Source organism: Polypterus senegalus, chromosome 3 (assembly GCF_016835505.1).
Source record: "Polypterus senegalus isolate Bchr_013 chromosome 3, ASM1683550v1, whole genome shotgun sequence".
NCBI classification, from domain to species: domain Eukaryota; kingdom Metazoa; phylum Chordata; class Cladistia; order Polypteriformes; family Polypteridae; genus Polypterus; species Polypterus senegalus.
Window position 1 is genome coordinate 45,666,900 of NC_053156.1, and position 25,373 is coordinate 45,692,272.

Consider the following 25,373-nt stretch of genomic DNA (forward strand, 5'->3'; position numbering starts at 1 on the left):
ACTGTAGGCCATCCCTTTTATTAGAGGGAATAATGCTACATTTTTAAGAACAAATATATGGCAACAATGCAATTTTATTTATTACGTCACAGTGAATTAAAAAGTTATGCTTATAAAGAAATAACGTATGAAATTAAAGTTATTTATTATAATAACTACAATAAATGTTTTTAATTTTTAGCCAACAATACTGTAGCTAGAAACTGCTTTAACAAATTCAAATTTCAATATAAACCAAAACAAGCACTTTATTATAATTCAGAACAACTGAAATAAACATCTAAGCTTTTAAATGTTAGAGGCAGGTGACACCCTAACTCTGGGAGAAATGCGTCTTCTGTCCTGTTTGCTAAACAAATGCCACTGCCAGAAGTCTTTGTTCATTTGGGAACCAACATTCAAAGACAGACCTTCCTGAAGAGCTAATTTTCAACTTAAAACAAATTAAGGGTTTGAGTATAATGAGAAGTGAATAGCTCCATAAGTGAAGCATGGTGGCAGTAGAGTTGTTATACGGGGATGCAAGACTGATGCAAGTGTGGGAGACCTGTATTTATTTTATAGCATCACAAATTCACAGATAAACATCAAAAAATCTTTAAAGAACTAAACAGGGGGTTGGGGTGGGTAATTTTTCAACATGATAATGACCCCAAACATCAGTCCAAAGCCACTGCTTTATTTCTGAAGAACAAAGTGAAATTGTAGGAGTAGTCAAATATCACTTGACCTCAACCCTAATAAAAACCTGTGGTGAATTTTGAAGATAGTGAGCCTTCTTGACAAGAGTTATAATGTATTGCGCCCATTTCAGTTCATTGGTGACAACTCTGCATGTGGTGGTACAACTATCTAGATGGAAAAAAGGGGAAAAAATGAAAAGTGGTCTTTATTTGTGAAAATTGAAGGACTGATGAATCATGGCACCTGGCTATAAATAAGGTGCCTTTTAGGGGAAAAAAAATGTAAATATAGTTTTATTCAAATGCTGGCACATGTATTGAATCACATAAAACATGCACGGTTTTATATCAGATGCACACATAAGCAAAGAATGTTGACTTTATTCTTGCTTTTGCACATACTGTCAGGTATAGCGTCTGCGCAATACAAAGTACACAGCATAAGTTTGAAATGTACTTTGTTTGTCAATGTTGTGCTCTGTGCATGTAGCTTGTTCCGTTTACAATATAATACTTCATTTGCTCTTCTTTCCCCACGTTAAACTTGTGCTGGAAGTGTACTTCATATACTGACAGATCTGCTTCACTCAGATACTTGGTACACTTTGATGCTGTCTGCATACGTTGTATTCCAAGTTTTTGTGAAAACATTACATGTGAGGTGGCACATTGTGGACTTTTTATTTAACTCTTTCAGGGCTGAAGTCGACTTTTGTCAAAATTCAGAGGTAGAGGATGATAATCAGCTGTAAGATGCGACAAAACTCACCCTTGTGTTTTAGTTTGACTCTCTTTGCTAGAAGGAATGGTACATAGCTTTGTTTGACCTTGATTCCCTATGCGTGCATGAGTAGCGAAGAGCAAACCACCTCTAAAATAGCATCAACATCTGGCGAGTGTCCAAAGCAAATGTGCAAAGCAAAATACTCCACGGATGTTTTACGTAATTTCGTTCTCAGACTCCGAGTTTGATAGAAGTGATCTGGAGATGGACGAAAGTGAGGTACCAGCATCACCTGATCGGTCCCTCTTACGTGTAGCTGATGCGCATACAGCAGCGTTTGCCTGGGAGGACCACCACATATTATGTTGCACTGTGACCACCACCAACCACCCACCTGCTGTGCGAAGACAGCCCACCGTGCATTCCTGCTGTCCATTGAGGTGCCTGCACGTAGCCATTGCAACCAGAGATGCCAAACATGCGCCAACAGCAGCCACGGCACGTAGCAACAGATGTTGTAAGTTGATTTATGTGTGAAACAATTGCTTTGTGAGCTTCTTTTTAGAAAAAATATTCAGCCATCAAAGAGTTAAAAGACATTTGCACTGATGCCAAACAGGTTTTATTTTAAAACAGAATTTAATGGTTGATTTGTTTAGCTGCAGTTCACAGGACTGCTCAAAAACAATCCAAATAAATTTTGCTTGATCTCAAGTTTAAAAAGAGACGACAGAAAATAATTTAAAATTAAGTTATAATTACATACTTTTACACATCTTTAGATTTTTTAGGTCTAATCCATGATATACTTTTATCATCAAAAATGATCGAGTGACATTGCGTGTTGGAGAAACTTGAAAGCACAGATATCAATGCGTGAAAAGCGGTTGTAGCCCACCGTCTGAGTGTCATATGAAAGATTATTTGAATACAGAGAAAAAAAGGGCACACAGTGGTGGAAAAACACGAAATGTCAACTTCCATCTCGAAATTTCCACTTTAATCATGTAGTTTATTTTTTCATTGTTTAATTAACCAGTTTCTCAAATCACATCGTAATTAAAGTAGCACGTTAAATGCTTTGTTTTGTATGTGATCTTCTATGTGCTCTATGTGTGTGAATCACTACTTGCTTCTTAAACCGGCTCTCTTCCTCCGACAGGACACAGAAGCCATTACATTTGTGATATTACAGCTCTCTGAATAACTAAAATACTGTACTGAGATGTAAACGTGATATCATTTCCATGATGATAGGAGTTAAAGCATGTTATTAAACATGGTTTCTAGCGCAGTGATTGTCTTGCGACCGATGAAATTATTTATTGCAAAAGTACTCATGGGCTCTATGCTTGTGGCGGCCCTGGGCAGAGAAAGAATCGGTGGCTCCTTCGCCTGCCAATGTCAATATGGTATCTTATGCAAGGTGGGTGGCCACGTCCATTGCGGACACTGCATAGCCGCCTCGTGATCATGACACAAGCATTTAACTTTTGTTGAAAATTGCTGCTGCGTTTTTAGCTGTGTCGTTATTTTCTCTTTATGTTTTATATTCAACTAGCAAAATACCCGCTCTTCGCAGCGGAGAAGTAGTGTGTTAAAGAAGCAATGAAAAGAAAAGGAAACATTTTGAAAATAAGCGTAACATGATTGTCAATGTAATTGTTTTGTCACTGTTGTGAGTGATAAGTATTGCTGTCATATATATTTACACACACACACAAACATATATATATACCTACATATCTATACATATACATATATATATACACACACACACACACATATATACATACATATATATACATATATACATATACATACACACATATATACACACACAGCTATTTCATTATCAGTGCAATACGCTGCTTGTTAAAACGGATAACTCCCTCTTACGTGCAAGTCTGCGTGGATATTATGAACTATCGTATTTGTTCAAGTTCTATTTAAATTTTAAATAGAAGGAATTTTTATTTAGTCGACAGAAATATCTTTGGTAGGAATGGTAAAACAGACAGGAATATTATTCGTGAATAAATCAACTCAAACCTTAAACAACTTATAATATTTTGCTCTCCATAAAAATATATCCTGTCTAAATTATACAAGTTAGAAATAAAGTAAACGTTAAAAGAACAAACATTCAAATTTCTTTACTCTTATGTAATTTTATATAAAAAATAAACTTAGATTTTAAATATCCCAAAAGATTTTGCTCTCCATAAAAATATATCCTGTCAAAATGATACAAATTCAAATATGAACATGCTGCATAACAAAACCTGGAAATATAAATAAAATGTGTTCCTTTCAGCAATAACAAATCAAATCATTCAGTTGTCTTTGCTCATATGTCATTTTAGAGCTGGACGCCTGGCATCTTTTTGGCAACAGTTCGTTTCTGTTTGGTGTGAGGTTCTGTGTTGTGGAGATTCTCAGGATGGATTGCAGGTGCTCATCAGTGAGGCGACTCCTGTGTGCTGTTTTGTTAGTCTTTATCACTGAGAAGAGCTTCTCACACAGATATGTGCTACCAAACATCCTTAATGACAATAAACTATAAGAATAAAGTGGAAATGTTGACTTTAAACTCGACATAAACAGCGAGAATAATGTGGAAATGTCGAGAATAAAGTTAACATGTTGACTTTATTCTCGACATATAGTTATTTTTTTCTTCACTGTGTCCATATTTTATTTTCTTCACCGTGACCCTAATACGCTTCTGTAGAGCTATACCACAAATAGCTTTATAAATGCAAGTTGCAGTTTTATTATTTATGTATACAGTAATCCCTCCTTGATCGCGGGGGTTGCGTTCCAGAACCCCCCGCGATAGATGAAAATCCGCGAAGTAGAAACCATATGTTTGTATAATTATTTTTATATATTTTAAGCCCGTATAAACTCTCCCACACTGTTAACATTATTAGAGCCCTCTAGACATGAAATAACACCCTTTAGTCAAAAGTTTAAACTGTGCTCCATGACAAGACAGAGATGACAGTTCTTTCTCACAATTAAAAGAATGCAAATAGATCTTCTTCTCTTCAGGAGCAGAGAATTTCAGAGAGAGAGAGAGGAGAGAGAGTCGCAAAGAAAAGCAAACAATCAAAAAATCAATATGTGTGCTTTTGGAAGCACCACGATAAAGCAGCATTTCTTAGAGGTGCCTCGTATCCACTAGGCAAACAGCTTCTGTGCAAACAACCCCTCTGCTCACAACCCCTTCGTCAGACGCAGAGAATGTCAGAGAGGGTGAGATAGAGGCAGAGACAAGCAAACAATCAAGCACCGCGCAGGAAGCATATCTTATAGCATTGATGAGTTTTAGTTAATATGTAATACATGCTCTGATTGGGTACCTTCTAAGCCATCTGTCAATAACGTCCTTTGTATGCAATCAACTGGGCAAACAAACGGAGGAAGCATGTACCATAAATTGAAAGACCCATTGTCCGCAGAAATCCGCAAACCAGCGAAAAATCCGTGATATATATTTAGATATGCTTACATTTAAAATCCGCGATAGAGTGAAGCCGCGAAAGTCGAAGCGCGATATAGCGAGGGATTACTGTATAGCTTAGCTTGTAGCAAGGTCCATATTAATGCAATTTGCCTTAATGATGGTTCAGTTGGTAAAGATGTCATCACCAAGTTGTACTTGTTTTATTTTATTTTTATTTGGTGAATACTGTGTAATGCACTTGGGCTTGAAGTAATACTGTAGTATTGTTACTGGAAGTTGCACTATTGTTATACTACATTTTTCTTTAATGTCACTGTCTCTATGCTCGCTGGTATGGATTTATTCACATGTGCATGTCAAATTTGGCACACAGGGGCTCAGCAGTTAGAATTGCTAGCCAAGCATTGGATTAGATAACCAAAGACAACTGGAGGATTGTATAGTCAGCTTAAACACAGAATAATGTATTTCTGTCCTCTGTCAGTACAAAGTCTTCTTACCTTTTTGGGAGAATGAGAACTGGCATGTAAGCACTATGATATTTCTGTATTTTGTGGAGGAGTTCAGCCCTTTCCTGCCCTTGTTTGGAGACAGAAAGGACCAGCAAGTTGAAGAAGAACAGTATAAAAGGCTTGGACAACAGCCAGACCCTTTGGGGCACGTGTCGGCAAAGTCTCCGAAAAACCTCCCAGTGTGGGGACGAGAAATGGCAGCCTGTGCTGATCCAGATTCCCACCTGGATAAAGTCTGTCCATATGCCTCCCGTCTGTAACCGCGTTAACCGTCAGTAAATGTAAGCTAAAGTATATTTTTTCTCATGTGATTCTTGTACCGCAGTAATCACGATGAGAGGGATATCGCCTTTTCTGGTATATTACTATAATGTTTAGTTACTTAATATGCCGCAATTTCAAAAGAACACATTTCCAAGAGAGCTAATGCCTCTTCAGGAAACAACTATTATTTATTTTATTGTTATTATTTATTAGTTTAAATATTATGCAGTTTAATGATGGTAAAGTTGTTTAAAAAGTCACTTTAACATGTCAGTGGACAGAGATTGTTAACATTAATAGAAAGTGTACTTGGTTTATAAAAAATATTTACTACTTATTCCTTTTCTAAGACATGTTCAGTGCAATACAACTTTTGACAAGCACCTCTGGATATTTTACCAAGTCTAAATGCCTCAAATGTTTGTTTAAATTGTTTGCAAGATTTGTTCAATAAAAAGGCTCTATATTTTGATTGCAACTGTCATGCAATGTGATTCCTTCTCTTCATTAGTGCCACCCCTTTGAAAACTATCACTTTATGGGGCCATGAAAACCTGTATTAATACTTGTGTGCACATTAAAATGCTTTTTTGTACAATGTACAATTCTCATGACAGTGGAATAGGTTATTCTTAGCCAGTCTACTGCAGTAATTGCAGTGGAAAATGTGGTTAACATTCACTCATGCATGGGAAAAAAATACAATTGAATACAGTGAAACCGGTATAAGTTAGAAAAATACAGTGATATAGATGGCCATACCGCACTGCATTAGTTCGCCTATATGCTAAAATCATTCTGGAGCTTGTTCCTCCTTTCAGTTAGCAAGATACCAGTAATTACTCAATGTCTTCAGAGTGGAACTAAATGATGCAAACAGGTTTTGGACAATAAATTTGACTTAAAAGTTGTTTTTTTTTTTATACAAGTATAGTCCAGGTAAACTCCTGAGGCCTCATATATAACGCCGTGTGTAGAATTCACACTATAACATGGCGTAAGCACAAAAGCCAAAATGCACTTAGGCACAGAAAAATCCAGATGCAGGAATCTGTGCGTACTCCAACTTCCCCGTTCTTCCGCTACATAAATCCCGGTCAGCATGAAAAGTAATGCTTGTGCACGCGCCTCATGTCCCACCACAACTCCTCCCATAATTACGCCTCCTTGAATATGCAAATCAATATAAAATCAGCCTTAAGCTCAGCCTTCAGTGAAAAGACAATGGGAAAAGCACGGGGGAAAATATAACAATTTCAGCGAATACCAAGCGGAGGCAAAGGAAAAACATACTATTTGTTTAATTAAATCGTGGTATAATTAACAAAAGGAAGCTGATCGAGTGACATTGCGTGTTGGAGAAACTTGAAAGCACAGATATCAATCGCCGTGAAAAGGCGAGTTGTAGCCCACCGTCTGAGTGTCATATGAAAGATTATTTGAATACAGAGAAAAAAAGGGCACACAGTGGTGGAAAAACACGAAATGTCAACTTCCATCTCGAAATTTCCACTTTAATCATGTAGTTTATTTTTTCATTGTTTAATTAACCAGTTTCTCAAATCACATCGTAATTAAAGTAGCACGTTAAATGCTTTGTTTTGTATGTGATCTTCTATGTGCTCTATGTGTGTGAATCACTACTTGCTTCTTAAACCGGCTCTCTTCCTCCGACAGGACACAGAAGCCATTACATTTGTGATATTACAGCTCTCTGAATAACTAAAATACTGTACTGAGATGTAAACGTGATATCATTTCCATGATGATAGGAGTTAAAGCATGTTATTAAACATGGTTTTCACAACGCAGTGATTGTGCGCGACCTTCTATGAAATTATTTATTGCAAAAGTACTCATGGGCGGCTCTAGGCTTGTGGCGGCCCTGGGCAGAGAAAGAATCGGTGGCTCCTTCGCCTGCCAATGTCAATATGGTATCTTATGCAAGGTGGGTGGCCACGTCCATTGCGGACACTGCATAGCCGCCTCGTGATCATGACACAAGCATTTAACTTTTGTTGAAAATTGCTGCTGCGTTTTTAGCTGTGTCGTTATTTTCTCTTTATGTTTTATATTCAACTAGCAAAATACCCGCTCTTCGCAGCGGAGAAGTAGTGTGTTAAAGAAGCAATGAAAAAGAAAAGGAAACATTTTGAAAATAACGTAACATGATTGTCAATGTAATTGTTTTGTCACTGTTGTGAGTGATAAGTATTGCTGTCATATATATTTACACACACACACAAACATATATATATACATATCTATACATATACATATATATATACACACACACACACATATATACATACATATATATCTACATATATACATATACATACACACACATATACACACACACAGCTATTTCGTATCAGTGCAATACGCTGCTTGTTAAAACGGATAACTCCCGCTCTTACGCAAGTCTGCGTGGATATTATGAACTATCGTATTTGTTCAAGTTCTATTTAAATTTTAAATAGAAGGAATTTTTATTTAGTCGACAGAAATATCTTTGGTAGGAATGGTAAAAACAGACAGGAATATTATTCGTGAATAAATCAACTCAAACCTTAAACAACTTATAATATTTTGCTCTCCATAAAAATATATCCTGTCTAAATTATACAAGTTAGAAATAAAGTAAACGTTAAAAGAACAAACATTCAAATTTCTTTACTCTTATGTAATTTTATATAAAAATAAACTTAGATTTTAAATATCCCAAAAGATTTTGCTCTCCATAAAAATATATCCTGTCAAAATTATACAAATTCAAATATGAACATGCTGCATAACAAAACCTGGAAATATAAATAAAATGTGTTCCTTTCAGCAATAACAAATCAAATCATTCAGTTGTCTTTGCTCATATGTCATTTTAGAGCTGGACGCCTGGCATCTTTTTTTGGCAACAAGTTCGTTTCTGTTTGGTGTGAGGTTCTGTGTTGTGGAGATTCTCAGGATGGATTGCAGGTGCTCATCAGTGAGGCGACTCCTGTGTGCTGTTTTGTTAGTCTTTATCACTGAGAAGAGCTTCTCACACAGATATGTGCTACCAAACATGCACAAGGTTCGAGCCGCATGTAGACGGACTTTTTGTTCTTCAAAGTCACCAAAGCGCCGTGCAAACTCAGTGCGCTCAGTTTATCAGCAAAGTGCGTATTTGGGAACACCGTAGTGACGACTTGGTTTAACATTACTTGGCAACAGGGAAAGTGGGGCAAGTTGCACTGGTGCATTTGTGTCTCCCATAAAAGCAGCTTCACTTGAAATCACTTTGTGATTGTGCACGGGTAAAACGTCCGCTGAAGTGTCAGATTCTTATTTAATTCTTCTGCTTTCTGTATCTTCTGCATTGCATTCAGGTCTTTCAGGTTACCCTGATGTTTTGTCTCATAGTGCCGTCTTAGATTAAATTCTGTAATTACAGCCACATTAGCTCCACAAATGAGACACACGGGTTCAGTAAACATATACTCAGCCTCCCATCGGTTTTTAAAGGCTCTATTTTCAGAATCAACTTTTCTCTTCAGCATCGTGTGAGCTAGCTTCGCAATAACTTGCAGCATCATAAGCTAGACTTGATTAACGCGGTAAGTGTTCGGCAAGGCAGCTGAAGCGCTGCATTATGGGATCTGTAGTTTATTGTGTTACCAGCGCTTCATATACCCGGCCATTAATAACAATAATACAGTATATAAAATGATCTCGCGGGCGGATATAATTACGCCGGGCGGATGTGGCCCGCCCTTGAGTTTGACACATATGGACTAAATAGAACTTGAAAATATATATTTTTTAAATGTGATCGCGCAATTCAGATAGAGTTGACGCACTACAGCCTGCATGCCTCAATAAGTCATCCTCCCTCGCTCTTACTTTTTACCGTTCATCTAATGAATACACTGAGTATGGCTTTACCAAAACAATCATTGATGGCGAATAAAGTATCCATTATTCGAGTATGTAGATCGGGATATATATATATATATATATATATATACCCGTATATCAGCGAGAAGTAGTGTGTTAAAAAGCTAGAAAAGAAAAGGGAACATTTTAAAAATAACGTAACATGACTGTCAATATACAGTATTTGTTTTGTGAGTGTTACTGAGTGTTGCTGTCATCAAGGATTTGATTATCATTATTTCTTTCAATCAGGTTCGTATTTGTAGGATGTGTTGTGTTCAAGTTACATTCCGTGTTTGTCAATCGTTGTAAAGATGACAGGTTTCATTCATCGATTCGTTTCTTACTGCATCAATAAACAGCTCGTCTTCTTCTTTATCTGAGACCTGACACACTGCATGCACGGGTTTTTTACACTGTCTTCCTTTAGCGGGACATTGACTTTTCCACCGTGTGCTTTGTTTCCGCAGTAGCTGGATTTATGAATATGCTTGTATGTAAGGCGCTTCATATTTTTGCTGCCTTTTCAATTGTGTAATTCGGTTTTGTTCAGCCTTTTGGAACTGTTGCTTTTATCTGTGCACTGCGTCAGTTCACGTGAGCCGCTCGGTGTACATGCATCGAAGGTTCCCAGCTGTGCTGGTGCCATCTCGTGCTATGTCCATGGCTGTATTTAATGTTACCTTAGTCCTGGCACTTAAAACTTTCTCTCGCAGTTTCGCTGAGTTTGTACCAAACACCACCCTGACCATCTCATCTTCCTCTGCATAAGCACAGTCCTTAACCCGTGAATATTTAGTGGGAGTTTGCTATTGGATTGCCGCTGACGGACGGCCTTATATGGGCAGGCACTAAATTACAAACGCCAGCGCAGCCTGTCTATGAACTTAATTTAAAGTGTAGGTTTACATCGTGCTTTGTTTCCGAAGTAGCAGAACTCATAAATATGGTTGTATATGTCACTCGCCGCTTCTTATTGTTTCGCTGCCTTCTAAATTATATAATGCATGTTTTCTTCAGCGCTTTTTGGAGGTCTTCCTGGTTTTCTATGTACTGTGTGATTACGTGAAGGCATGATGATGTCACACGAAACTCCGCCCCCACGGCGTTCAAGCTCATCTCCATTACAGTAAATGGAGAAAAACAGCTTCCAGTTATGACCATTACGCGTAGAATTTCGATATAAAACCTGCCCAACTTTTGTAAGGAAGCTGTAAGGAATGAACCTGCCAAATTTCAGCCTTCCACCCACACGGGCAGTTGGAAAATTAGTGATGAGTCAGTGAGTGAGTGAGTGAGTGAGGGCTTTGCCTTTTATTAGTATAGATATATATTGGCGTGGCCACCCCTGCAGTCCTTGCTTTTCTTTCTCCAAGTAACTGATCGCCACACAATCAGCTCTGTAATAGATGTTAAGCCATCTGTAAGCTTATAGTGCCGATTCTTCAAAACGTTTAAGGAACATCATTGCAGTACATGTTTAATTATTCTATCCTTCACACCATTCCCAGTGAAGAATATAGATTATTTAAATGAAGTTAACGTTTTACCTGTTATAATATAAACAACATATTTTGCTGCATTTCATCTTAAAAATGATATCGTCATCTGTAAATACCCGCTTTATAAAGTGGCTCAGGTTGTGCAATATTATAACTGTAGTGCTACAGTGAGGTAATTCTACTTATAAGTACAGATAGCTCTACAAGGAGCAATTGATTGTGTGCATTTAAAGTTCTTGGGATGAAACTGTTTCTGAACCGCAAGGTTAGTACAGGAAAGGCGTTGAAACGTTTTGCCGTGGCTGAGGTAGCGTGTGCTTGAAGCAGTAGACAGTGATCCCTCGCTATATCGCGCTTCGACTTTCGCGGCTTCACTCTATCGCAGATTTTAAATGTAAGCATATCTAAATATATATCACGGATTTTTCGCTGGTTCGCGGATTTCTGTGGACAATTGGTCTTTTAGTTCATGGTACATGCTTCCTCAGTTTGTTTGCCCAGTTGATTTCATACAAGGGACGCTATTGGCAGATGGCTTAGAAGCTACCCAATCAGAGCATGTATTACATATTAACTAAAACTCCTGAATGCTATAAGATATGTTTGCCGTGCGGTGCTTAATTGTTTGCTTGTCTCTGCCTCTATCTCACCCTCTCTGACATTCTCTGCGCCTGACAGAGGGGGTGTGAGCAGAGGTGCTGTTTGCACAGAGGCTGTTTGCTTAGAAGATACTGACGTTCCTCTAAACAATGCCGCGGCAAACTTAAAAGCACACGTATTGATTTTTTGATTGTTTGCTTTTCTTTGCGAGCGATCTCTCTCTCTCTCTCTCTCTCTGAAATTCTCTGCTGCTGAAGAGAAGAAGATATATTTGCATTCTTTTAAATTGTGAGAAAGAACTTTCATCTCTCTCTTGTCATGGATCACAGTTTAAACTTTTGACTAAAGGGTGTTATTTCATGTATAGAGGGCTTTAATAATGTTAACAGTGTGGGAGAGTTTATAAGGGCTTAAAATATATAAAAATAACTATACTATATACTATAACTATATATGGTTTCTACTTCGCGGATTTTCATCTATCGCAGGGGGTTCTGGAACGCAACCCCCGCAATTGAGGTGGGATTACTGTACTGATAATATGCTCTTTCCGATCAGCTGCTGCTGTGATTCCTCACTCAGATACAGTGATATAAATACTCCGAGTGGTGCAGTGAGAGTAATATGGAAAAAGATGATCTGCTGTGGCAACTCCTAACGGGAGCAGCTGAAAGAAGAAGGTGCAGTGAGAGTAACAACGCTAAATACCGCAGTTATGGTATTTGGAGTACTATGGCTATTCCCTGGACCATTATATTGTTACAAGTTAATTACAATCAGATGCATTATACTAATAAACAATATGCGGTTAGTTTCAGTGTATTTATAAAGCCGCGCCAGGAAAATAAGAGTAACCATACAGGCAGTAGTACTGCTTTAACGCTGGGTGCCGCCAGTCTGCAAAACAGAGCGGAGAACTTGCGTACAACAAGGTATGAGGTACCGTGGAAAAGTGTGTGGCTTTATGCCCAGTGTAGGTTTTATACATCACGATTTGAATGTGGAAAAGTTCTTATGCAACATTTCTGTGCGTATGCACCGTTTATACATGAGGCCCCTGGTCATTTGCTTCTATTACCTAATGCTAGAGTAATCAACACAGTTGTAATACTAGTTAACCACCACCTCAGCTATTATTTAATGGCTAGCATGTCCAAAGGACACTTTGCATTATCCAGCAGAGGCCCAAAACATGAGCTGCACACATAAACCATTTAACTTCTCTCATTCAGATAATCTCTAAAAACTGGATAGGCCACCATATCTTTACTTTGTCGTGAGCTGAGACCCTGTCCACGGTTTGGTCTTTCCTTGTGTTCAATGCTGCCAGAATCAGCTCTGCATTAAAAACTACAAATTGAATAAAGCATACAGTATGCTTGAACATGGATAGAAATGTATATTTTGTTAGGCAGTTTGTTATAACTGATAAAAAAGTAGGCTCTAAATCCAAAAAGTTGACAATTCATTTCTTATCTGTGAAATTAAGTAATGTAAGAAATATACTTAAACAATTATCCTAAGTAGATGAATTTATAAAATTCCTTTGGGATGCTGTTTGCTATAAAATGTTGTATATACATATTTTTTGTTTTCTTCTCTGTAATTCACACATGTTCTCTGCTTAGAGGTGCATTCTAAAGGAAAGAGTTGATCATGACTAGAAAAGAGTTGTCAAAAAAATCATGGAGCAAAATGTATACAACAGACTATAAAGCACTGACATTGTGCTGATTTTGATGAAACTGCATTATAAAACGAATTACGTAAACTATCACTATAAAATCTAATCTTCTTTTAACATAGAATCAGAAAATAATGCAATTTACACTGTTTGCTTTCTTATTGCATTATTTCTTTCAAGTACTTACTTGTAGACTTGTCCAGAGAGGTTTTCATAAAGTTCTGCAAATGTGAACGAATATTCTCCATATCTGAAATGTGTCTTGGCCCTTTCTGAAAATGGAGAAAACAAAAAAATGTACAGGTATAACTGGATTCAAATTAAGACATCGGATAAATTTGAAACGCCAAACAGAATCCGATCTTGACATCTGCATTGTAGAAGATAAATGGTCATGTACACAGTTACACACAAAGCTATCAACCAATGATAGGTCAGGGAAAAAGACATGTTTCAAAAGTTGTGACTGCCATAGTGATTTACAATAAATATGTTACATTTTAATCTATTGCTGTAGTTTTAAATTATTTTAGCAATTAACAAAACTCATTTGGTGATAAAATTAATCCCGGAAAACCTTATTTTTTTCACTATGCATCCGAAAGACACAATACAATAATTTCACCAAAAAATATTGTTCTATGGCAATTTACAGCCAACTGAGTTGAGGTGATCGACCTTATAGCTAAGGGCCACAGGAAAACAATAGAGTAATTATGTAATTGGCCAGCACCACCTTCCTTACGGAAGGGTTTCTCAACCTTTATGGTTCGCACTCCAGTTTTGCCATTTTAAATTCATTTACAATCCAATTGAAAATTTCCCCCATAGTGAAACAAGCATGATCGGGGGTCCCCCATGGTGAAAAAAAGCTCACTTAGATGCAAGAAATCATATTGAGCAGTGTCACTGATTGTGCAGGCGAAGCGACCCACTCACAAACCAATGATGGCAAACCTGTAACCCACTCAAGAAACACTGCCTTACACCCAGCATGCAGCTCCCAAGATATGAAGATCAGTTTGTGCTACTCCGTATACGCAGTTAAAGTATACACACCAGTGATTCAGACCCACAGAGCCTCACTTGCAATGACCTGTGCACTTCGTGACCAACAGTTAATTTGTCACGTGGCCAAAAGGCTTGTCCAAAATAGAGTTGTAAGTTGGCACATAACTGTACTCTAAAAGCAGGAACTGTATTTATACTGTGATATTTTGAATTTCCTCAATGTGTTACATAACAGAAGGACTTTAAATCTTTAATAAAATTTATGTGATTAAAATAATATTTCAATATAAAAGCTAAAAAAAGAAAAATAAGCACTCACACATAAATAAACAGATGAACACCTCGAGTCCAATGGTAAGGTGACAAAGATCAGTTTTGGAGACTTATGAACAGCAAAAAAAAAAAAACAAAAACACCACCACACAATCTGAAACATTTCCAGTCCAACCCAGAAGGCCAAAGGAAAGAAAGCAAAGTGGTGGGCTTCAAAAGAATTTAGAGTTGACTGTTACCAAGCAATAGTAGGCATTTTCTGAAAGAAACAATACAATTCAAGAACATATTTCCCCCTCCTGACATTTTGAAACTGTCAAACTGCTCTTTCACACACAATCATTCCAAAATTCACTTTTAAGCTTTTGAATTTTTATTTCCTTGCCATTATGAATCTATAAATGCACAAATATCCTGCACTGAATTCAAAATTAAGTACTGCAGCATCCAACACAATGTTGGCATTCATTTTTGTCACATTTGACCTATGTATTTTTTTTTCTAAATTCTGTACATGCAGGCCACAAGCAGGACAGATATTTGTACACATTTATATCTGTCACCTTTAACTGCAATGTAAGCATTGCCTCTGGAAACCAAATCTATGCAGATCAAACATGTTAAAACATGACACTTAAACTTGGCAATTATCTTACTTATTAATCTGTTGATCTTATGCAGGTTCTTTCATAGTGTATATACAACACTTCTATTAAAAATTAAATTATCCAGATAGTTTTAAAACATTTGGTTTCCTCTAACATATTTTTACATTTTTAAGCTTAATTGCACAACAGTTCAATCATTTATGCATGTATGCCTGCCCACTTGCCATGTCTAGTTAAGCACTTCTAAAAGAACTAATAAAATAAAGCTTTATTAGCTGTGACATTGCCCTGACCACACCTTTCCATCCACCTTGTCACTCATTTGATTTAAAAACAACCAAAATGACTCTTGACACTTGTGGGTGATAAATGATTTTTCAAATCATTGAATCACTGAAGTGACAAAGGACTTCAAACATTGAAAAAAAGCAACTGAAATAAGAATATGATATGATGTTATGCTCATATCTGAAGAAAATATGATGCTCTACAACAGAAACCAACTTCTGGGTTTTAACTGAAAATCAGAACATATTAATATGCTCAGGAGTCATTTGCATATATACAACTGTTAAACAACGAGATAAGTCACTCTGGTAACACCACTAATACAGGTATGTTTAGGTAGCCACTATCAGAGTTAAAATACCAGTGAAATCTTGCAATGACTGAGACTTTTCAAAGATGAATGAAACATGCTCCTGGGTCTTTTGCATTTCTCATTTAATAATAAATTTTAAATTATTTTATAAATGACCCAAAATACATGTTAAATCATTCTGAATATCATAGCAGTCTTTAACGTAATTTGTATAATTCAAATATTTCAAACTTAGAGTAAAACTAGTCATATAAACTAAAAATTAATTGTAATGTCAACATCACTTTTATATACCTGCCATTCCAACCAAGCTGTCATCTTTTTATAAACTCTGTAAGAGAAAGTGGTATGAAACATTATTTGCTATTATTAACTTATTTTTTCTAAGCTGACCTAATGACCCATATAATCATGTGTGACTGCTTGTATACAATTAGAAGTGACAGAGAACTGAAAGAGCTGGCTCTTTTTAGTGAATAGAATTAACAGGCTGCCCTCTTCAGGAAAGCCATCTGAATTACAATGACCATGGAAAAAATATACAGTACTACTTAAACATTTTAGCTCTAGACAACTGCAAGTCACGTATTCCTTTTTATATTACATACTATCAGATAACAACTGCAAGTCACGTATTCCTTTTTATATTACATACTATCAGATATTTTTAGGTGGCATCTTACAAGACTACCACTGCTAAGTGTGGTCTTTTACAAAAGTTATTTATTATACAAATTTTGTCCACCCTAGAGGTCTACGTTACCTGGTGTTTAGGACTAAACTCACAGCAGTGATTACTACCTGAAATAATGTGGTCTTTTTTCCTTTATGCATTGACTTAACTTTGTGTGGGCAGGGCTATAGTGATGATGTTTTGCTGTGCTGGACGCAGCTCGCATCTTGTCCTAAGCATGCATGAATAACTTGCATTTTAAATGCTTGTCTTAGCAGTATGCCAGTGCAAGACAAATTATTAATCTACTAGGGTGAGCAAATTTTTATTTTAAAGAGGAGTGTGTGTGTTTGTGTGTGTGTGGGTGGGTGGTGGTGGGGGGCTTATCATTAATTTTATGCAAAGGCATGTGTTAAATATCAATCTTTATGAATTAAAAAATAAAAAAAACTAAAATATCTTAGTTGACACTAAACTTTAGTAAACTTTTCAAGCAATTGTAGTAAATCACACATGCCAGCTCTACAAGCCAAATAACTCAGCTTTCTAGTTATTGTTTCCAGTTCGAAAATATGGGGGGTGTTTTAACCTTATATATAAATGAACATATTCATTTAGGTACCATCTGGACTTATAAACTCTTGAATAATAACATGATCTGCCCAGGACTCATAGATGTGAAGTGTGTGCAACTGCCATGCTTTTCTTTAAATGAACTCTATGCTGCATGCAGGCCAAGAACATAACTAACTGTGTCACATGGAATAGATTAAATATGTACAGTTATTGTTTGTTCACACAGTCTGAGTAACAATCAAAACTAAATCCTGGACAATATTTACTAATACCACCTGCACTGACATTTTCAGATCATAAAAAAAAATGTTAACTCCAAGAAAACAGGAAATCTTTATTAATTTATTTATTTTTTTTGGTAAATATTGAATTATTTAAAAAGAATAAATGGTCATAAACTGATTAATGCACACCGGTATAATGTTTCCCTTATGAATTATATTGTTTAATGATAACACTCAGGCTATGCATCATTAAAGTATCACTTGGAGGGAAAAATGGCAATGCATTTGGGAGCAGGAAAGAGAATGAGGAAAGCAGGATTAAAAAAAAAAAAAAAAAATAGTATCATGTGGACCTCTAGTCCACACATCTTTTAATAACCTAGCTTTGTGGAAAACATGATCTCATGACTGTTACATCTTAAGGTCTTTATTTAAAGCATGCTTCACATGCATTCATCCCATTGCTTGTCTAAACTGTTTTTTCACTGCAAAAACTGTTAAGAATCGACAACCTTAGAAAAATCTTACACCATATTTAAACAGTTAGAACTGCAGGTTCCAAAGCAAGGAAACTGTATATATGCATCTATACACAAATATAATTATACTAACATATACTATAAATGCAATGTTCAAATGTATCATAAACAATTATAATACTATTTTTACACCAGGCAGCCAGTATCCATAAAACAAGCATAACAGTTATTACATAGCAGAAACAGCTATACCCAGCACAAGTATGGAAGCAATAGGCTTCTATTGCTTGGTGTCAAGTAATTTTTGGAAGAAAAAAAAAAACACCTCTTCTGATAATTTCAATTTAGATCTTTAAATCATTTGTGTGTGGACCAAGCACAAAATATGTTTCCCCCAAATATCTGAATGGAATTTCACACCAACATTACAAGGTGGAAAGGTTAGACAGAACTAGTGTGAAAACGCCTATAGAACATGAACATAATACACCTAAATCCCATTATTTGCATTTACATTGAAAACATGACGAATTTTAAATAAATCTACATAATACTGTGCTGAAAAACAAAACCAGATGACTTATAGTGCTTTACCATATTAAAAAAAAAAACACTCACAAAATTGGACAGCAGCAATCTAACATGTGTCCTCCATAACATTTGAAACAAAAACACATTATTCCTTGATTTATCCCTCTGCTCCACAGTTTGATATTACAAATCAAATAATTCAGACATAATTAAAGCGCACATTGTAGACTTTAAGGGTATTTGCATCTATACTCACAGGCCACTTTATTAGGTAAAATCTGTTAAACTTCTTGTTAATGCAAATATCTAAATCAGCCAATCACATAGCAGCAACTCAATGCATTTAGGCAACTCAATGCATTTAGACACTGTCAAGATGACCTGCTGAAGTTCAAACCAAGCATCAGAATGGGGAAGAAAGGTGATTTAAGTGATTTTGAACATGGTTGGTGTCAGATGGGCTGGTCGGAGTATTTCAGAAACTGTTGATCTACTGGGATTTTCATCCAAAATCATCTCTAGGGTTTACAGAGAATGGTTCAAAAAATGAAAAATATCCAGTAAGAGACAGCTCTCTGGATGAAAATGCCTTGTTGATGCAGGAGATCAAAGGGAAATAGCCAGACTGGTTCAAGCTGATAGAAAGGCAACAGTAACTCAAATAACCACTTGTTACAACCGATGTATGCAGAAGAGCATCTCTGAACACACAACATGTTGAACCTCGAAGCAGATGGGCTACAGCAGCAGGAGACCACACTGGGTGCCACTCCTGTCAGCTAAGAACAGGCAACTGAGGCTACAATTCACATGGGCTCACCAAAACTGGACAGAACAATGAAAAAACATTGCCTGGTCAGATAAGACTATTTCTGCTGCGGCATTCAGATGGTAGGGTCAGAATTTGGCATCATCAAAAACATGAAAGTATGGATCTATCCCTCCTTATACAAATGGATCAGGCTGCTGGTGGTGTTGTAATGATGTGGGGGATATTTTCTTGGCACACTTTGGCCCCCTTTGTACCAACATAGTTTAAGTGCCACAGCCTACCCAAGCATTGTTGCTAACCATGTCCATTCCTTCATCACCTCAGTGTACCCATCCTCTGATGGCTACTTCCAGCAGGATAACATGGGATGTCACAAAGCTCAGATCATCTCAAAAAGGTTTCTTGAACAAGACAAGGAGTTCGCTGTACTCCAATGGCCTACACAGCCACCAGATCTCAATCCAATAGTACACCGTTGGGAAGTGGTGGAATGGGAGATTGGCATCATGAATGTGCAGTCAACAAATCTGCAGCAACTGTGTGATGTTATCCAGGGCTGTGTAGTCGGAGTCAAGGAGTCTGAGCCAATTTTGGGTACCTGGAGTCGGAGTTGGCAAAAATGTACCGACTCCGACTCCTAATAAATTTAAATTGTAATGGGAAAAAAAAAATACAGGAAGTCCAAATGTCCCAATTCACAAACAATAGTCATAATTAAGTACCTCTCTGATGCAAGAACAAAGCCCAGTGCATAGTTGTGTTACTACTAGTGTGAAGTTCAGCTGAGCTTTACTACAACCTGACAAGCGTTTTCATTTTATTTCAGATATTATGTGTTTAACAAGTTCATTTGAGTGTAAACAAGTGTAATGATGTAGGTGTAGGTGTGTGCTACGGCCTGATGTGTGTTTAGGGGTTCTGTCTGCACACTCCACATATGCTCCCACCCAGGGCTGAACTTACTTTGCACACCACCTGTTGTAGAAGATTTTGAAATTAAAAAGGAACAGATTCTATGTATCGTGACAGATAATGCTTTTAATATGTTAAGCACAATTGAGAAAATGAATAAAGCAGATGAAGAAAGTGACAAACAGAGGAAGACAGTTCTGCAAGTACTGGAGAAAGTGAAACTGAAGAGAATAGTGAAATTTTGGATAACACTGCTGTAGAAGCATCTAAGCTTACTACTATTCAACATATGCATTGTGCTGTTCATACTCTGCAACTTGCAATAAGAGATGGATTGAAAGATCGTCATGCAGCTACTCTAATTGGCAAATTAAGGCAAGTAACTGTTGCAGCCAGGGCTCCTAAAACAGACGCCATTTTGAAAGGATGTGCAGGAAGAGGAGCCATTTTGGATCAAACAACATGCTGCAGAAGCACTTATTTGATGGTAAAGAATTTGCTTGAACTAAAAGACTTTCTTGAAGAACTGGACAATGAAAATGTTTTATTAACTGAAAGCCAGTGGGCACAAGTAAAAGAACTGTAAAGTCTACTTTCTTACCCCTTTACTGTAACCAAGAGGTTGCAATATGAAGATTAAACATGCGGTAAATTTTTCTTGGAATGGAAGAGCTTGATATACTGCCTGAGCAAAATTGGAGGGTTAATAGTTAATGGCATCGTATCTTCAACGAAGAAAAGAGAGAGTCTCTTACTGGATAATTAAATCTTGTTAGCTGCTATTTATGCTGATCCAATGAACCGAATTTTTTTGAGCAGTGACCAGATTGCTAATGGAAAAAATACACTCTATGATGTAACAGTTCACATGAAGGGATTACTACTACCTGAAACACCACCACTGGATGAAGCTATAAGCACTGGTAACTCATGATCATCCTCTTCAAATGAAGAATTAGACTTTGGTTCCTACTTGGACAAAATGGAAGTTTCAAAAGCAAACCGACATCATCTATGCGTGAAAGATAAACGACCAGTGAAAGTTTTTTAAAGAATTAAAAGAAGTTGAAAAGTATGATCACTCATCGAAACTGACTGTAGAAGAAGCCATCCTTGTTGATCCAGAGATTAGTGATGTGACTAGAACTGTAACAGCAATGTCACCCAACCAAGTCAGTGCTGAAAGACTATTTTCAGCTCTAAAAAATAATCAAGTCAGATTTAAGAGCTTCTATGAAAGAGGATCTGGCAGAAGCAATTCTGTTTATTAGAATATTGCATGGAGTTAATTTTGGATTGCATTTAAAAGCTATTCTACTCTACAACTGTATTCCAAGTTTATATATTAAACTGTTTTTTGTTCATGTAGTTAACCTTTGTTTTTGTTTTAAAACTACTGAAGAATGTGGTTTTGAACTGGTAAAGTTCCTGTTCCTGATTTTTATGCATGCTGCTACTTTATAGCCACTTAATAAAAACAATAACTAAAACCTTATTGTTTTCATTTTTTGTCTTTTGTTTAACTGGCCAATACGGTAGAGAGTCAGCTTCCTAGCCAGTAGTTATGTGGTTAAATGACGTGTATGTTGCCTTCCTTCAATCAACATGGAAATACATTAGCATATTAAATACAGAGGAGTCAGAAGTACTGGAAACTAAGGAGTCAGAGTCGAAGAATTTATCTATTGACTCCACAGCCCTGATGCTATCATGCCAATATGGATTAAAATCCCTGAGGAATGTTTCCAACACCTTGTTGAATCTATGCCATGAAAAATTATGGCAGTTCTGAAGGTAAAAGGGGGTCCAACCAAGTACTAGCAACATATACCTTATAAAGTGGCCAGTGAGTGTATTTCGGTCTCGCATGTAGAGGTTTCAACACTTTTTAAACATGGTCCCCCCCAGTTTAGAACACCACAATGTATATGACTATTGACATCACATGTGTTTGTGATTATTCTGATGTATTCCATTGCTTTATTGTTGCAGGCATAAGACACCTAGTCTTGTTTCTACTTACAGACTAACCTCGCAATTGTAGTTGCCATTGTTCAATATGAGGACAAGAGTTGTGCCAATGAAAGTCAAAGAAGCCATTATGAGGCTGAAAAACAAGAATAAATCCATTTGACTTATCGGTTAAATCTTAGGATTAACTGTAAATCAGCGGTAAGGAGTATCATTAAGAAGAAAAAACACACGTGTGAGCTCACAAATTGCAAAGAGATTGGTAGGCAAAGGAAGACCATCACTGCTGACGACAGAAGAATCTTCACTAAGGTAAAGATAAAAAACCCAAATGTCTATCTGACAGATAGAAACAGTCTTTAGTGGCAGATGTGTATGTGTCAGAGACTACCATCCACAGAAAACTTCATGAACAGAAATACAGAAGGCCACACTGCAAGAGGCAAACCACTAGTTGGCCACACAAACAGGATGGCCAGATTACAGAATTGTGAAAAAGGGTCTGGTGGAGAGATGAGACAATGATGAACCTGTATCAGAGTGATGGCAAGAGCAAAACATGGAGATGAAAAGGAACTGCCCAAGATCCAAAGCACACAACTTCATTTATTAAACATGGTGGGGGGGTTGTTATTGTTTGGGCATGTATGGCTGCCACTGGAACTGGCATACATCTCTTTATCGATGACATAACTGCTGATAGCAACCGCTCAGTGAATTCTGAGGTGTACATAAACATCTTATCTGTTCCAAGTTTCAGTAAATGTCAATAGATTCATTGGAAAGCACTTCAACCTACGACAACATAATGATGCAAACATACTATAGAGGCAATACAGGAATTTTTCAAAGCTAAAAAATGGAAAATTCTTGAATGACCAAGGTAGTCACCCAATTTAAATCTAACTCAGCATACTTTCCATATACTGAAGAGAAAACTTAAGGGGCCAAGTCCCTGAAACAAGTAGGAGCTGAAGATGGCTGCATTAGAAGCTTGGCCATGCATCACCAAAGAAGATGCTTAGCACCTGGTGATGCTTTAATATACCAACAATTGCTATGTGGCAAACATTCTAGTGCCCTGAAATTGGGGTTGGCCATGTATAAAAAAAGTGTTGTCATTTCTACATGGTGTGACCGAAAGGTATGCAAATCCCCTTAAACTAAAGCCTGCAATGTGTACTTTAATCACATCTGAATTGTTTGATTTGTAATGTAAAACAAACATTATGGAGTGAAAATTATGATTAGCATTAAAGCTAAAAAATTCTTGTTGACCACAGAACATGGCAGGACTCCACACTGATAGAACAAAACATGCTACCAATCAGTATGGTTGAGGGCAGAGGGTAACAGCAACTAATCAATTATCTTGGGCCATTTTACCAATATAACTAGAAGTTGATAATCAAACTAGCCACATCCACTTACAACAATGTTATACTGATCTAAAATACAAAAACAACTGTATATTACAGTAAAGTGCCTCTACTTAGATGAAGACTAACACATACAGTTGTCAGTACTACAGAGACAATGCTCTAAACAGTGATGTGAAGTAACAAAAACTCAGGGGGAAAAAAAAAACAGCACTTCTTTTAATTTAAAATAGAAATGCTGTAAGAAAAAAAATGATTGCTTAATTGCATTGCAATAAATTAAAGACATGCTAAAATTAAGTAAACCTACAGTGGATATCAAAAAAAAATGTATACACACCTGCGAAAATTGCAGATTTTATGTAATAAAAAATGAAATCAAGATAAAACCTGTCAGAACTTATTCCACCTTTTTTATAAAATCGCTCTCTCTCTATTATAAAAACCAATTTTGGAAGGAGATGAGACACGATTTTCTCTGAGAGACATTTATACGTCCCACAAGAGATTTAACCATGCCCATAGCTGGAAATAAAGGACAAAGAATAGATGACAAAGTAGAACGCCATAAAGAATTCAAAAACATTGGCGCAGTACACATACAGAGCATGTTAGAGATAATGGAAGAACAAAATTTGAAAGTCTCAAAAAAAGGATAGGAAAGATTGCATTAGCGCAAACAAACAGAAATTATTACTCGGTAAAATAATGGAACAGCGAAAAGAGATTGAATATATTGTTCGGATTTAAACTTTAAGTCGGAGACATGTAGATCATCCAATTTGTGTTGTCAGCGAGAATTCATAGATTCCAAAAACGTTGGCGCGGTATGAAGTCCCGTCAGACAGAGACTTTTAACATGAGATTCTTTCACGTAACGCCCTACTTACAACTATTTTCAAACAAAACCACGGTCATCTAACCTCAGTCATGTGAATGTCTTTGCCAGACACACTTCCTGCGCTCTCAGCTCTTATAAATTTTATCAGGACAATAATTTTATACATTCTAGATGACACGCCAACAACAAAGCGAAGAAGAAAGAGCACGGAAAAACATTTGAAAAAGTCATTTTATTTATTAGAGAGAAAGAAACGATATTCACTCACAGTCAGTTATACATTGTCACAAAGCAAGTCCAAACACAGAAAAAAAAATTCAATGCGATCTTGAAGAGAAGTTAATTCCAAATATTGGTTTTACTAAAGTTTTAAAGTAAAAGTGAAAATAATGCATATGTAACAACTCCCATGAAAATAATCTCTTTAAATTGTATGTCCAGTAAACCAAACCCAGGGGTGGGCGAGCGAAGCCCCCTAATCAATACAAAGAAGGTGAAAACAAATCAGAATGTCTAGTTAAGAAAAAAGGAAAAAAAAAATCCTTCAAAAACCTGGTTGTATTTGTGTGCATACCCTCTAATAATTAAGGATGTGACTGTGTTCAGAATCAACCAATTACTAGAAATCTCATCTCAAAACAGTAGTCAGTATACACTTGACATCAATGGCTGCTCTTGTAGGATTATTTTGATATTCTCTTGGTTGCAACATACTCCACAAGCAATGGTCAACAAGCTTTTATAACAAGATTGGGATCTCATAATTAAAAGGTATCAGTCAGGACAGGGGTACAAATAGTTATCCAAAGCATTAAACATCCCTTGGAGCACAGGGTTGTTCCGTACATGTGATAACAATCAGTCATATTCTTCATAAGTATGTGCTGTGGTGTAGGGTAGCAAGAAGAAAGCCTTTTCTCACAAAGAAAAAAACATTCAAGCCCAGCTAAACTTTGCAAAAATGTATACACAATCTCCCATAATCACATGGTATGTTTTGCAGAAAAATAAAACATTACATCATCAAAAGTATACCATACATGGTGGAAGCAGCATCATGTTATGGGGCTGTTTTTCTTCAGCTGACACTGGAGCTTTAGTCAAGGTGGATGGAATAATGAATAGCTGCTAGTAAAAGTCTATTTTGGCACAAAACCTTCAAGCAT

At 36.7% G+C, this 25,373-nt stretch overlaps 1 protein-coding gene across 2 annotated transcripts in view; it reads right to left on the bottom strand.

Annotated features, from left to right (window-relative positions):
- Nucleotides 1–25,373, bottom strand: part of cntrob (centrobin, centrosomal BRCA2 interacting protein) — a 101,060-nt gene that overhangs the window by 64,773 nt on the left and 10,914 nt on the right. For both annotated transcript variants that reach the window (XM_039747096.1, XM_039747097.1), the window contains exon 3: nucleotides 13,544–13,628. In XM_039747096.1, coding sequence (XP_039603030.1) covers nucleotides 13,544–13,628 — 85 coding nt within the window. The remainder of the gene's footprint in view (nucleotides 1–13,543; nucleotides 13,629–25,373) is intronic.